General features: G+C 37.3%; 1 protein-coding gene across 1 annotated transcript; it reads left to right on the top strand.

The window, feature by feature from the left end:
- The first annotated feature begins 3234 nt into the window (after positions 1 to 3234).
- LOC145785436 (uncharacterized) lies at positions 3235 to 14523 on the top strand. The gene is made up of 4 exons (XM_082597093.1): positions 3235 to 5017; positions 10635 to 10804; positions 10940 to 11500; positions 11909 to 14523. The coding sequence occupies exons 1-4, from the start codon at positions 3235 to 3237 to the stop codon at positions 13532 to 13534; spliced, it is 4140 nt and encodes a 1379-aa protein (XP_082453219.1). The 3' UTR covers positions 13535 to 14523.
- The last annotated feature ends 1521 nt before the right edge of the window (positions 14524 to 16044 follow it).

The following is a 16044-nucleotide window of genomic DNA, read 5'->3' as shown; positions in this document are numbered from 1 at the left end:
ATATTGCATTGCCGTTATGACTCCTGCGGCAAATATCAGGTTAAACAGTTGCTCAAATAAAAAAATGAATGAATTGTTCAAGAAATGTTAGCAGTATTTGAATATTAAGGTGACCCAAAGTGCCATGCCGAAACTTTTTCAACGTAAGCAAATTTAATGAGAGGGCTGTTGTTGCCTTTCCTGAACTAAACGACTGAACTGTGGTTGAGTTTTTGACAATGCAACACGCATGTCATCTTCAACGTCCAGGCGATAATACACGAGCTATAACGTAATAGACGAGCCAATCCTGATTTGACTGTAATCGACATGCGTTGTGGAGATGTAGTTTAAGGTCAATGTACACACTGTAAACAGCAGTTAGATTTATTTGAATGCATGCCGGTAGCCTACAATTTATTCTCGCGGGCTTGAGCTTGACACATTTGCATTTAAAAAGAGAAATGAAAGTAAAAAGATCGCTTTTCGTTTTTTGTTCCAAAATTCATCAAGGTAATCACGGACCCCCAAATGCTTTCTCACGGACCCCCAAGGGGTCCGCGAACCCCAGGTTGGGAACCACTGATCTAAAGCGAGGAAGTTTGATGCATATTATCATGTCCATTGCATTGCAATAAATCTCTATGCTAACGTCAAATTCAAACACATTTGCATGTATTTTTGCGTTTTTAGTCGATAAGTAATGGCCTGGTTGCAGATCAAAAATTTGTTCGATCGAAATATACTTTTAACACAGTGTTCTATATACCCAATGGCAAGTTTTGGCTACCCAAGCTAAGCAAAATGAGAAAAAAATTTTTACACCCCCTAAATTGATCCACCCTAATGTAGAAGGAAATAGTAAATTTTCAAGTGGCTGGTGGCAGATCAAGATGTCGTCAGATTACATTCTAATTTTGCACAACTGTTTTTGGTAGTAATTGGCAAGTTTTCCAACCCCAAGCTAAGCAAAATGAGGAAAAAAGTGTTTTCACTCCACCCTACCCAGCATGTAGACTTCTCATAAAGCCTCCACGTCAACAAAAAATGTTGCTGTTTTGTTGCAGAAAAGATTTTTCTGATGCGGAACTATGTTGCAACATATTAAACAGATGATGGAATGTGCAGTTGTGTAATTGTACAACAGTGGCGTACCGTGACCACTTTGACAGGGTGTTCAGTGACGGCAAAGCAACAGCGGGGGGTCTGGGGGGCCTCTCCCAGAAAATTTTTAAAATTAACATTGAAATTGGTGCGTTCTGAGAGCATTTTCAGCACAAATTCTGAACATGAACAGAACTGACAAAAATAATGTTGTCGGAATGGAGAAGAATACAAAATAGATATTTATTTGACAGCGCCTATTGAATGAAAGACTTAATAATATCAAACATTAAGTTGCATTTGTGAAGTCCGCCCCGCCCCGATAGCTCAGTTGGTTAGCGCGTGACTTCTGGAACGAAGAAGCTTCAAGATCAGGCGGCGCTGGTTCGACTCTCGGGGTGTGCGCTTGAGCAACGCATTCTAAGGACTGCTCTCCATTCAGCGGCATCTAATGGATGGAATAATTCCCTGGCAACAAGAATTCAACAATCGGAAACTTCATTCTGTCAATCTCGGTGACCGGGCCTGCGTCAATGATTCAAAGCCTCTACAAGTATGCGAAACTGCCAGGATTAAGCTCTTCAAGAAGCTTTCCCAGTCCGAGGATAAAGATTCAATCAATAAATCAATAAGTCACATACTTCAGTTCAGTTTTTATTTCCGACCATCAAAACGAACAATATTACTTGCCATAACACAGCAGGAGTCTGAAAAAACGCAAAAGTTAAAACGTGCTCGAGATGGAAATGATTTACTTCATGCAAGGATTAGGCACGGTCGCAACACCTTGAGAAATGTACAAACGAATTAAAAACAAACAGGTGAAAGTTAAAACAATAGCAAAGCAACTCGATAATAAACAAGAAAATAAAGCTGTTGCCATAAGCTTTGTTGCAGATTCAGACAAGCTAGTCCTAATTTACTGGCACTTGGTGCATAAAAAACATTTTATCTTATCTTGTTTCCAACTCTGATCACCTCAAACTCTAATCTAAACAAGCTAAAACTTGCTATTGCGTGGGATTCCCCCAATGACGCGCTAAGGTGTTCAGATCAGCGAGTGCACAGCCTGGCTGACCTAAAACCATTGCTGTTTTCGCTGCCTTGTGACGTCATTTTTCTTAATTGTTTATTTTAAATAGCACTCGCCAAGCTGTCAGTGCACACCCAGCTTAAAGGTAATGACCGAAAAAAATTAAAGGCAATGACCTCAAACGTTGGAGTATTAAAATTAGAAGGGAACGAGTTTTGCAATTGAAAAGAAAGCAATCAGCATGCAGCAAGATGTTAGAATATCATGAAAGTAAAGAACATCGACAACCGATGGAAATTTTCTTTTTTTCTGGATTCCTTGGGGTGTTCAGTGAACACCTTGAACACCCTAAATATACGCCACTGTTGTACAATGTACATACAGCACACTAATGCACACACATACGAAATGACAAAAAGAATTGATTTTCTGCCAAATTTAAGACAGCATAATTAGAACGCTGACAATTATTGAGCAAAAGAACCAAGTACCAAATTGCGGATCAAATCAAATGCGGCGGTTTACGTGGGACAAAAATCGAAAAAGGCATTCTCTCTTGAATGGGAAAAACGAATCGAATTGTGACGAAAAAGGCAAAGCCTGAACACTATTTTGCGATTCACACACTTTGTCTTGTCAGTTTGAAAGTTATAAGTTGGTCGTTGGTTGCCTTTAAATTCAGTGCTAAAGTTGTTTTTTTGGTGTTTCAGTATATTTCGTAAATATACGAAGTGTACTTGGCAAGAACAGGAAGTAATCTCGTAAAAACTAAACAAGCTTAAAGTTTAAACATCTTAACAAGCATTAGACAGCGGAGTGTATTTCTAAAGTTTTTCTGGATGTACCAAACAATATTGTTAAAATAAACTATTTAAAAATGCGGTTTATTTCAGAAAACGGATTATGACAGGTCAAGCGCAGCTAACCAGTTTCGGCAAAGCTAAACTAGTGAACGATTTAGTTGCTTGTCAGTTCAGTAAAAGAAAGTTTTTTCTTGTTTTAATAAACTTTTTTATACGTTTTGACCTTTTCTATTATTTTGTCTTGTGAAGACGTAATTTAAATGTATTATAAAAAACATCTACTTCACTAAAATTAGTTGAATAAAAAGTTACGTTATGACTGCAATCACAGTTCGTGTTGGCAGCGAAGATAAAGAAATATCAGGACTTACTCGCAAGACCACATGTGAGGATGTATTGGAAGCTTTATTGAAAGACTGTAAAACTGAAAGTAACATCGCGACAAAGACGGACGAAGACTGTCATCCTGGTGACCTTGATATCAGCGATACAACAGACATTCACGAGCTGATACAAAGCCATGTGATTGTTGAAAACTGGCGTGGCTGCGAAAAGTCATTGCCACCTCAGACCCGGATCTTGGCAGTCTGGCAAGCATGGGGAAAAGAACAATGTCACGTGAAATTCACTTTGAAAAAAGATAAAAACAAACGCTTTCGTGTTGTCACGAATGACAGTGAAGATATTTCACCAAACCGATATAACAATTTGATCAATATGATGAGCCACGAACAGCAGAGATCGCCGGCTGATCCGTCTCATTTCCTGCATAAGCTTTCACACGGACAAAAAAAGCGTATAAGACGAAGTATAATGCAATATCAGCGGGCGGTATTAAATCAGCACACAAAAGAAAATATCGACGATAACAATAACTCCGGAAAGCAATCTCCGCGTTCTACTGAGCGAAACGGCACAGTTGGAGATAGAGCCACGTCTTCCCGCCAAAAGACAAATGACAATTCCAACATCACTTTGAGCAAAGAACAATTTGTGGATGGTGTTGTAACAGGCCCCGAATGCATTCTCAGGCATGAAAGTAAATTCATGCGAACTGCATTCGACAACAAGAAATTTAACAAAGAACGCTGTACTTACCGCCGACCACATCACAGACGACGATCATTAATGCAAGAGGATTCCGATGACTTTTCAGACCAGAACGTAGTGTTATCTGCCCAGCAAAAACTCGAAATTCATCACCACCCTTCATCACCATCAAAACAACGGTCAAGTTCAAGGCAACGGCGACATCACAGTCGTAAACGGCATGGTCGCGTATCAAAATCCCGCAGACATGGAGCACGTAGCAGCCGATATAGTACAGATAGTACGACAACATCCACGGGGACACCCAGCACAGTGTCAGAAATTGATTGCGAGTCTCACAGCGAAGGAGAGGATGCCGACGACGAAATTTCCATTTTGGCCGAATTTGGAGCATCGGTTTCCCGAGAACACATCACTCAGTACCCGATGTCAATTCGTCCTTATGTCAATCGATACTGTGGCGCAAAGACTTCTGGAAGCATCACAAACGGCACAGACTCTAGCAGCGGTACAACAACCTGCAGTGAAACTTCAAACGCAAGCAGTTTTAGTGGAACAAGCAGCAGCGAGACTTCAAGCAGTGCTGATATTTACAATGAAAGTTTTTTTGTCAAACGGGCTGCTGCGGCTGCTGCGCAGGCAGCAGCAAAAGCTGCAACAAGCGAAAAATCAAAAGCTTCAAAGCTTTTCAAAAAAGTAACTGGGCCTTCACTTTCTCAGAGTTTCATTGGATCTTTTAAGAAAAAAAAGAAGACTTCACAACCATCGGCTACTCATTCCAAATCTGCTGCTTTAAAAACCAGAGATAGTTTGAAAGATGCCAATACCTCACATAAAAGCAATGCAAAACTTTTCAGTAAACCAACACCAGTAAAAGGAAATCTCATTGGAAGTAAAAAAACTGCTTTACAAGACCAAAACAAACGCACCGCACAAGCTTCCATCACTACGTCCGAACATGAACCCGTGGAAGACGGAGTATCAGCAACTAAGGAATGTCAGAAGTCGTCTCAAGCAATGCCTTGCAAAGCCACTAATTCAATGGAAGGTAAGTTGTGGTTATTTTGGTATTGGCTGCCTCCGGCTTAAATGCAGATTTTACCAAATGACGAGTATACTACTGTAAAAAGACGTATCAATTTCCGGTTATAGTTTTAATGAAAAAGCGTTGATTATTGTATCTTACCGGAAATTTCTAGTTACTGTCATTCATTTTTTAAATTTAGTAAATTTCAATTTTTTTATTGCAATTGCCATTAATCAGAAAGCGGTACGATCTGCAAGGCACCTGATTGGCTGGAAATAAGGAAGATAACAAAAATGTTACGTGTGTGTTCGTGTGTGGCAAGCGATGTGAGTTATCCACAAACACAACTGCAACTTGGATAACGACAGCATACAAAATAAAGATTTGAGACGTAATCGATAAACAAAACAGTTTGTAGTCTTTTTTAATCAAAGCGCTAGTTGTAATTTGTCCCTTTGTTTATCACTGACCAGATTAGAGATTACGTTATTTCATCCTCTTTCAGACATCAGGTCTAGAATTGTGAAAATGAAAACCTAAATGGGATTGTGAACAAATGCGATAAAAAACTTTAAAAGCAATCCAATTAACTTCAATGAATATTTTCAATAATAATCGCCTCTAATTAATTATGTGTAAATCAACCGAAGGTTTAAATCTAGGCGTCATTAAAACGCATATCTTGTAGAACAAAAACTAGTCATTATTACCCGCTGAGTTTACCAAGAGAATAGCAATCTTGAAATGTGAATATGCAATTGTGTGGTTGAAAAGGAACAGCTCACGTTTACAAAAAACAAAATTACGCTTTTTTGTCATTTCTTTACAAAAAAATAGAAGGTAATAAATTCTTGATGCAATAAGACATTGGGTTTGTTAAGGGTAGGCAGAGAAACGCCTAAATACAACTGAATTGAAAAAATGTGATAATATACTTTTCACAAATCAAAATATCTTAAGTCTTCAGAAGCAACTAAAGCAAATTGTAATTTAGATGCTTTGCTGTCATCTAACGAATGAAGACATACATTTCATTCAATCAGTTTTACAGTAGATGTGGGATTAGATTGGAAGCTTTGGTAGCTTTTTATATCAATAAAAATACACATTTGAAATTCTTTGACAACACAAATGAATGAAACAAAGGGGAGACATGCAACGGTAGCCTATCTGAAAAAAATGGCCTGTTTAAAAAACATGGTAGGCCTAAACTTGTAAAAATATTCCAAGTTGCAATGGCGGAATGGTGACAGAAAAGCAGCTTTGGCTTACTTGATTGACCACTGACAATGCTAGTTAGATCAAGCGTGAAAACTGCTAAAACAAGCCAACCGTAATTCGTTATGCTTTGGTATCAGATTAAAATAAGGCAAGAAACAATCAGATCTTGATCTATTGCGATGGGTCAACAAATATTCTTTAACACAAACGCAAGATTGATAAGTAGAGACATTTAAGAGGTCAAGTGCAGAATGCAATGACTCACAGCATAAGTATAAAACGAACTTATTATAAGTGTCAGAAGTTTTGCACAAATCTATTAATAACACTAATCAAAAGATCAGAAAAGTATTTGCAGTTCTCTTCTTCGTTTTGTTTTAAATTTGTGCAAATTGAGCCCACCAGAGCAAGGTTAAGTTCCTTGTATGGCTGCCCTATAAAACTTAAATTACATTTATTAGAATATGGCCTGCTGTTATAAAATTATTGGCTGTTTCAAAGACCAAAAGTCAAATTTTTGTTCTGTTTTAAAGTACAACGCATCTTTACTGTTGAAAACAGCGATTGCGCGTGGACAACTGGTATCTTTCTAATAATATCTTGCTTATTTATTTACGCGTGTTGCCGTTCGAGAACACATGTGCTGATCAGTGACTCCTTGAAGTCCTGCGTTTGTATCATTTTGTTGTGGAAACGTTTTTCTAATTCATATACAGCAAAAGTGAGTCTACGAAAAACCATGATCCTATCAAATGATGATCCCGTCATGTGATAACAAACTACACTATCTCGTTGTGCGCAGACTTTGATGTCTGAGTTAAGCGTGTAATACTCGATGTTAACAACAGCTACCGTTGCCTCAGTAACTCGAGAAAGTGTAGTGGGAAGTTTGGCGGATATGGTGTGTGTGCTTAAACATATCGAAGCTTTGTATTTCCACACTTTACAGCTAATCTTGCGCAAGTTTATGGCCATGTGTAACCTATGAAATATTTCCTGATACGGTTGTCATAACAGTCTTCCATCGCTTAGTAACTCTCTTTGATATCGTTCATATCCGAAAGGAGACAACTTTTTCCTTTGCCAACAATAACATACGTAGGCGATTTTATTAACGCAAGAAAAACAATAGTGAGAGCACTTCGTATCACTAGAGAACTTTAAAGATAAAGTGTCGGCGGGCAGCTTACAGTCCATCTCCTAAGGAACGGAAATAAACCTTCATTTTTTATGTAATAGAAAAAATTCACAAAAAAATATTCATGCGTTGTTGCAATTGGAATTAACAAGAAGTAAAACATCATTCAAAAAAATGCACGAACTGAATTGTTAATATTTTACCTATTTGATGTTCTTTATGAAACTAAAATTCAGCAGTATTTCTGGTGTAAAATAAATGTAAACACTTCAGTGATAACCGTATGCAAACACTATGGTCATTTACAAATATGTCACAGCATAGTTTACTTAGATATTGATTTTTAGGTATTTCCATTAGTGGACTGTATGTCTATTTGGCTTAAGCACGTATTGGCGCCCCCATCCCTATTAACCTTGTTGCCCCTAATAAATATCTATCGCTAAGAGTACAAGGCTTTCTGCAAGCAAGTAGGTTATCCTAGCTTTTGAACTGTTAAAAAAAGTAGTGATTTAAGGAACTTGAGTTTCGCTGATGGAAAGTTTAAAACTTTAGGCCAATGCAACATTGGAATACGTTGCTTCACCAAAGCCGATATTTTGTAGTTAAAAAACAGCTTATCATCAATTGACAAACCATGCTACCTCAAATATTAGCATTGCACTCTTTGCTGTTTGTAAAATATGCAAGTCGTGATACCCAATTATTTTCTTTTTACATTGTAGTTATTTCTTGGATGATAATGTGGCTTCGTAAATTCCCGGATGTCAACACAAGTCAAAAGTGCAAAAATTAACAGTTTATTTGTTAGCTTGTGGCACTTCAGCTGTCTAGTGTTTGCCTCTCCAGAAAAGCTACCGGGATTACCTGAAATCAAACACGATATTGCTATAGTAAAGTGAAGATAAAGTTATCGCTGGTATCAGCCAATGTATTGAGTGAGATGCTGCAATTATTTGTTAGAAAACAAATAATTCAGACACTTCCAAGTAGATTATTATTCGCTATTATTGAAGTTGTGTTTGTTATGGGCTTGTGACCTATTTCTTGTATAAAAAGTATAAAGGAAAAACATCAACTTAAAATTTGAATAAAAATTAATATTTTTGCAAAACTTAGCAGTTTTTTTTTTTAAACATTAGTTATTTCTGCTTAAACATGGATATCCGTTTGCAAATCCGGCATAACAAAATATTTCAAAAGAAACGATACAATACGTCAACACTTCCCATTAAAAGAACACGCGGATTAAAGTTCGATTTTTTAACACCAACCCAACCCTATACTTTATACGCGGAGGTCTTTTCAGTTACTTTGCTCTGTTATGGTGTTCTTAATAAACTTTCTCATGAGAAGTTAAACTTAGCTGAAAAAGTAAAAGCTCTATAAAAAGGAAAACATTTTTAAAGTAGGTGTTGATTTTCATGTGAGGTTAATGATGGAAAAGCCTTGCTGTAAAACGCTATCGACAGTGCAGATCTTTAGTGGGGCACGGCAATTTAAATTTTTGAAGAACGTCTTTCGTCGCTTTTATGTGCTCGTTGTGTAACTGTGTGAAAAACTCGCTAACATATTCTTCCACCCTGGTTAACTCTTTCGCAGTACACCAACAACTACGCTTTAACCATATCGTATAATTATCATTCTGTTTCTCCAAACGATGAAAAAGATCGTAACTTAGTCAAGTTTTATGTGTTCACAGAGTTACGTTTTGAACCATGTTATATACTTTTGGTTGAAACAAGCGTTTTTTTTAGAAAACAATAGAATTATTGTAGTTTGCGCTGTTTCAGTTTAAAAAAGCTCAAGTTAAAATTCTTGATATATGATCATTTTATTTAATTTTCAATTTAGATTAACCACAAATGAATGATAACTGCTTTAGCACAATAGCTACGCTTCAAATTCCGTTAATATTCATTAGATTAAGCAGTTTTGCAATAAGTAGCATAGAAAGCCAAGATGGTGTAAGTTTATTTTGATGTAGTGTAAGTTTAAACAAAGAATTAAGGTTTTAGATTTGTATTACATGCTCAGTTAGAGCAACTAATGTTGTCATTGCCCAACAACCAAACGTTTTCAGAAGTCATACACATGCATAGAGTTTTCATTAGAGCTTCTTAATACTCAAGCGATCCCACTAAAATGTACATTTAGGTTGCTGAAATGGAGATAATAGCTATGTTACAGATTCTCACGTTGGTCTACATAACCATATCAATGATCTGTTGTATGCGTGTAGGCAAAAAACAACCAAAATTATAAGCGGCGCGCTGTCCACGCCTTTTTAACCCGGCCATTGTGTGTCAAGTAATATTGAAGTACAGTACGTGGTTTTGATAAGACATATTTTAGCACTTACCATTATTAACTCTTGTTGCACGCAACGGAATATCTTCACTCTTTGTTGCAACGACATCGATGACAGGGTGTAGGCTATACACGTTGGTGTAACGATAATTTCATATAAGAAAAAAATGTAAAAGTTCCAAAGTATAAATTTGGTCATGTGAAAAATGATAAAAAAGTTGTGTTGAAAGTTCACAAGTAGGCTACATTAAGTGTTCTATTCAAAATAGAGACCAATATCAAGTAGGTGAACGTAGACTATACGTAACCAAATATTTCTTGATGGTAAAATGAATTGCAGAGATATTAGCTGAAGTTATAGGCTTCATTGCATTAGAATGATATGCTAAAAATTCTGTTACTGCGGTGTAAAAGTGTATAAAACTTTTTTTTTTTACTTTATATTAACCATTATTTTCAATTCCTTTCTAACGCGAGAAGTGTTTAGCAACAAGAACCAGTGGAATTTTTAGTCTAACGCAAAATATGACTGTTCGCCTGCAATAGTAACTTGTTTCTTATTACTTCCATCACATTGACCTCACTTATTTTCTCATTATTGTGGGGTGAGCAGCAATGCAGAACATCATGTTGCATTACGTTTTTCTTACAAACCTGCAAGTAGCAGATTGCACACTGTTTGCAAACATTAGAATGGTTGCTCTTTTCATTGCGTATTTTTAAAAAGCTCATTTATCAACATATGTGTGTGCTGAAGTAATCTGATGATTTCGACCAGTAGCTAGAGATGATGGACATTTCGATAAAGCACGTTCCTACCTGGCAGCTTATCATGGATTATTCCAGCTCATTGTTTGCAATGCACGATAAGCAGGAAAGGATTAAACTCCACACATATTTCTTTCATATTAGGTAACGCAATTCGTATTTACTTTACAAAGCAATGATCCCGTGTTTGTTTTTGTGCAGAATCGACCTCACAAAAGACGTTAGAACAGTTGAAACAACTGGTGCTATCACAAGACCAAGTTCTTCAATCTGCAGATCAGAAAACTAAATCAACAGATGAAGAAATTGAAAGAATAGAAGCTCAAGTGCACAGATGGAGAACACAAACACAAGGAAAAAACTATGTACAGGTATGTTTGTAAACTTTTTGAATCTTTTGATAATGCAGCCTACTATTTATGTAGCGAGTTATCATACGTAATTTATTACCTTTTCGATGATGGTGAAAGCAAATCAAAAGTTTAAACATAAATTCCATTTTACAGGATACTTATCTTTCTGGATCCGTTGATTCCAAAGAAGCTGGTCCTTGCAGAGTTCTTCCAGATCAGCAAAGTCAAGCAGTTTCGTCTCCAACGTGCTCAACCCAATGGATAAGCGAATGTGAAGACCAAGAATCTCTCGCAGAATACATTGAAGCTTGTGAGCGTGTTGTCGATATTCAAATGCGCATCGAGGAATGCAAACGTCGTGCCGAGATTACATTGCAAGACATCCGAGACGAACCGTGGAAATCATCCAGTGACCTTCTGATACCTCAAAAGAACCAATCAACGGCAACAACATTAGGACTAGAGACTGCCGATGATGAAACCAATTCCAGTGACGAGGAAGAAGGTTCTTTGCTGGTATCCACTGGCACTAGTAAGACATCTAGTTCTCTATCTGAGGACAGTTCTAAGAACAATCAAGGTGACGTCAAAGGAGCTTTGGAAGTTGAACGATCGAGAACTGAATTAGAAGCAAACTTGTACTTGAACTTGCGCCTCTCTACTGAACTGGAGGAAGTAAATCAACTGATGTGTTCTTCCCAACGATTATTGCAGGTATGCATTGTTTGTACTTTTACTTTATTGGACATTTTCATCGTCAATGGTAAAACCCTGGCTTCCACAATCAGGTTTTATATTCCAAGATAATTTTTTAACCATCTGTTTTGTTCCAAATTCCAAAAGCGGGTTTATTGTTGTACAATTATTTATTTACTTATATAGTTTATAATGTTATGAAGCCCGTTTGCTTCAACCTATAAAGCGGTATCACTGGTTTTCAATACATATACCACAAAACTGACATGTAAACTGTTCATTTTCTCATGCTACATAGCCATTAATTTTCTATTTTACAAATAAACTCTGTTGTTCACAAACGATGGTAGTTATTTGATTTTAACAGTTGGGGTTGGAGATGCTAGAGTTTTTTGCAAATATCCAATTTGTTTATTTACATTACAGTCGAAGGGAGAATCTCTATTGAGTTTGGTTCGGGAAATTGCACAATCTTCAGAGGGAATTCCTCCTCAGTTATGGGAAGACTATGGGGAACTGCTGGTTGCTTATGACGATGAAGTTTTCTTACAACAATACTTAGCGTCATGCGCAGATATGGACACCACTAACCACATGCGTAGTGAAAGTCAACCTATTCAAAAAGAAATTCACCAGCCACTGAGCAGCGAGCATAATTTACAAAATTTTAATCCAATGTCACCTACCACCACGGCATTGCATCATGCATTATCTCCATGGCTTTGGTGTGAACATTGCAAACAGGAACTGCAGCATCAGGTTCATCCACAATGTACGGATGTACCGTCCATGCCACCCCATTGGTTAAAACACGCTGGAATTCTATCAAATGTTTCTGAACTTCCTCTTTCCTCTCCTTCAATAAAGATGCCATTTTCACCACCCGCTGTCAAATCTATGACATCACTTTTACCAATGCCCCCGATTCCCGATTGCAATGACAGTGATTACGATGAGTTATCTCAAAACTTAAATGTTGGTTCAATAAAAGAAATGTCAGCAATCATTTCCACTGAGGATGCCATCCCTACAGGTGTCAGTTTCAGGTACCTTCTAACCAATAAACAAGACCAAGAATCAACCATCCCCAGTTCAAAACAAATACAAGATCTCTTATCTTCCACACGCAATCACAGTTCCTGCAATACTGACGATTCAGGAAACGCTTCTGCTGGAAGCAGCACTAACAGCGATAGCGCGAGTACCGACAATGGAAGCAGAAACAGCAGCTGCGACGGCGGAAGCCCTCGGCCTATATCCATTGGCAACGAAAGCCAAGACACAGCTCATTCTTCAGCGTACTTTCGCCGCGATAATGTTATGAGAGGAAGCAAAAAATCAAGATTCTTTTTTCCACTACTAAGAAAGACTACCTCAGAAGACGCTGCAAAGGTTTCTTTGAAGAGTTTGCGATCGCCTTCAAGTGTAAATCAAACCGAAGATCAAAGTAATTTTTCAATTCAAAGTTCTACGCCAGTAAATCCCAGAATAAACGCATCATCGACTTTTGATCAAAATCATCTGGAGCAACAAAAAAGGCTCATTCGCAGGAATAGTAGCCGACACAAACGACCTGCTCCTGCTGTTCCACAAACATTTGGAAAGCGAGCGAGCAGCTTTGGCAAAGGAGAAATCCGACTTCCTTCCCTTCCCAGTCACTTGAATAACTTCGTAAAACAGCCAGTGATCCACAATTCACATTGCGATCTTGTTAGTGATAAACTTGACAAAAACTTCAGTTTTTCCAATGTACAACAAAAACATCTTAACAGTTGTCGATCGTCGTCGGGCATTTTTCCAAAATCAGGACTTGCGGCCCCCGCTCTGTTTTCTCCTGCTTCAGCACCATGTTTACCATTTGTTGGAAGTAATACCTCGAAAATTAACCGTCGAGATCTACGAGCAAATAATGCTCCATCTTCAGTTAACGACCTTAAAAGGTCGAACGTTGTGCCTGGCAACTATGACAATGACTCAGACACTGGTTTAAGTTCGCTGCATAGTACCGATTCAGTTGATATGCTAAATATGTATTCTGAAACCCTTGTATAATTTCATCGATGCAAGAGAGGCTAGCAATTCTGATTGGAGGGTTGTCCTCCAAGACCTGTGCGAGAATTGTAACAGTTTTCTAAAAAACGTGCTGTTGAATCGTGACGTCTAATTTATTGTTCATTTTGTTTTTATGTACAATGGTGTGATGGTATTTATAAGCAATTGTTGAGCAGGATTAGCAAACCTTTTTTTTGAATAATGTTTTATGTTGTTTTATTTTTCAATATTCTTGCAAGCCTGTGTCAACAAACCTTCAAGAAATATATGTACTTTAACTCCATATTTCACATATATTTGTTTGAATCTTTGGGAAAAATATAAAGTGTATCAATCAAATTCAGATTGATGTTAATATTTTATGCCTAAAAAGATGCTACGTATTTAACCTCAGCTTCTATTGCCTCAATGCTTCATCAATTGCATTGCTGGATCATGTCATAATCAAGATGACAAACCATTAATTATGAATTTTCAGAAGTTTTCACTCCTTAAATGATTATAGATTTGGTGGAGTGCATTGCAATGTGAGTGTGATGATTATTTCTTATAAATTGCGGATTAGAGACAATTAAATTATGCAGTGTCATATTTAATGAAATGACGTCGTGGCCTTGTCAAGACAAAAAAAAAATGGAGCCTCGTTCTTTGTGCTGCAATCATTTTGTTTATTTTTTACTTTGCAATTTGAAGTGTTACTGTCTCCCATCTTGCTGCAACTAGTGCGATGCATTGGGTTATTTGACTGAAATCCGTTGTGATTTTACTTCAGACAAATCAGCCAGCAACTGCGTTGTTTTAAGCTAAAATTACATAAAATAACAGTAATTGCTGGTTTGGTGATTAATTTATGTATCAAATAGACGATTTATCGTCCCTCGATTAGGAGCGTTTGATTTTTTTTAGATCTTCTTTGTTACTTCGTTTCTACTTTTGTATTGCAGTTGTTGTACTCTAAAGTGCTCGCCGGATTAAACAATTCAATACTATTTGAGTTGAGGTCAGTAGCGTAGCCAGGAATGTTGAAATGGGGGGTTTTGACCACCCAGCGGCGGGGGGTCTGGGAGGCCTCCCCCAGAAAATTTTGAAAAATTACTTTGAATTTGGTGCATTCTGAGAGCATTTTCAACAAAAACGTGGGTACGAATGTTCCTGTAAAATGGTGCTGTCCGGTAGCATAGCAAAAGGATAAGATCATGTTTTCTTCAGCATTTTTCGGAAATAAAGCTAAGTCTCGGTCTTTTCTTGTTGCTAATTCCTGGCTGAGATGTTTGAATGTTTGGTATTGGCAAAACTCGCTCTTTTAATGCAATTTTGTTTAAAATTAGGCAATTTTTTTTTAGACTGAAAGCATCATTCTCTATATCGTGACGTCACACGCGTGCCAAAGGGGGGGTTGTAACCCCCAAACCCCCCCCCCCCCCCCCTTGGCTACGCCACTGGTTGAGGTTGTTGTGCTTTTACAGTAAAGACAGCATTCGGCGATTACTGACTACGTGATCAGAATTGGACACAACGTAAAAATAGTGATAGTGGCATAGAAGGTTGTTTTGATGATCCCGGAAAATTTTACTTCGGACTAAGAAAGCCTTTTTGAAAGTTTAATCCTGACAGCTGCTCATACATGTAAAGACTTGAACCAATGATGCAGGCCCGGTCATCGAAACTGCCAGAGTAAAGTTCTTGAAGTTTTTGCAATTTTGTTTTCACTTTTTACCTCCCAAGAAAATTTTCTCCTTACGCCACTGCTGTAGATAATATGCTGGATATGGCAAAATGCTTAGGCATAAAAAAATGAAATATCGTTTCAACTACTTGCACATAAAAGCGTTTAAAAACGATCTAATAAACGTTGTTACTGTCAGAGCAAAACTCGGCAAATTAATGAATAAAAATAAACAGATAACCAACGCATGCTGAACTTTTCTAAGATTAACTTTTAAGTTTGTACTGTAGTTAAAACATCAGTCGTATATTTATCTGTGGAGAATTGTCTAACGCGTCAAAGGTTGGTTTGACTTCAACTGTCATACCCTACAATTTTCTGTGATAGGTAAGGTAAAAAACCCATAGTCAGTTACCAGAAAGTCAAGCTATTTATAGTTTGCACGCATTTCGTTTCAAGTTGTGCCAGTAACAATATGGAAAGGTAGAAATGAAGTGTACGGTAACACAAAGTAAGTAGCAAAACGTAGAAATTCTACAAAAAGAAACACCACGTCATTATGTTTCTCTTAGTTTTGTCTTTGTTAAAATAACCTGTGAAGCCATTCTTAGTTAAATCCACTGGAATTTGCAAAATTGCTCTAAAAACCATCATCAACACTTTTTCACGTGTTTGGAATTTGTTACTTGCTAATTATGGGAAACTTTCTACCCAACAGCATAATCCGTCATTTTTACATTGGTTCAACGTCTGCAGACGTAGAATCAATGTATAAATGAAAAATTTTGCTATCTGTGTAAGCAATCGTAAGCCTAGTTTTGTGTATCATCACCACTTTTAAACG

This window comes from Aplidium turbinatum, chromosome 16, assembly GCF_918807975.1.
Source record: "Aplidium turbinatum chromosome 16, kaAplTurb1.1, whole genome shotgun sequence".
Lineage (NCBI taxonomy): Eukaryota > Metazoa > Chordata > Ascidiacea > Aplousobranchia > Polyclinidae > Aplidium > Aplidium turbinatum.
The sequence above is the reverse complement of the archived record's forward strand: the minus strand, read 5'-3'. Positions and strand labels throughout refer to the sequence as shown.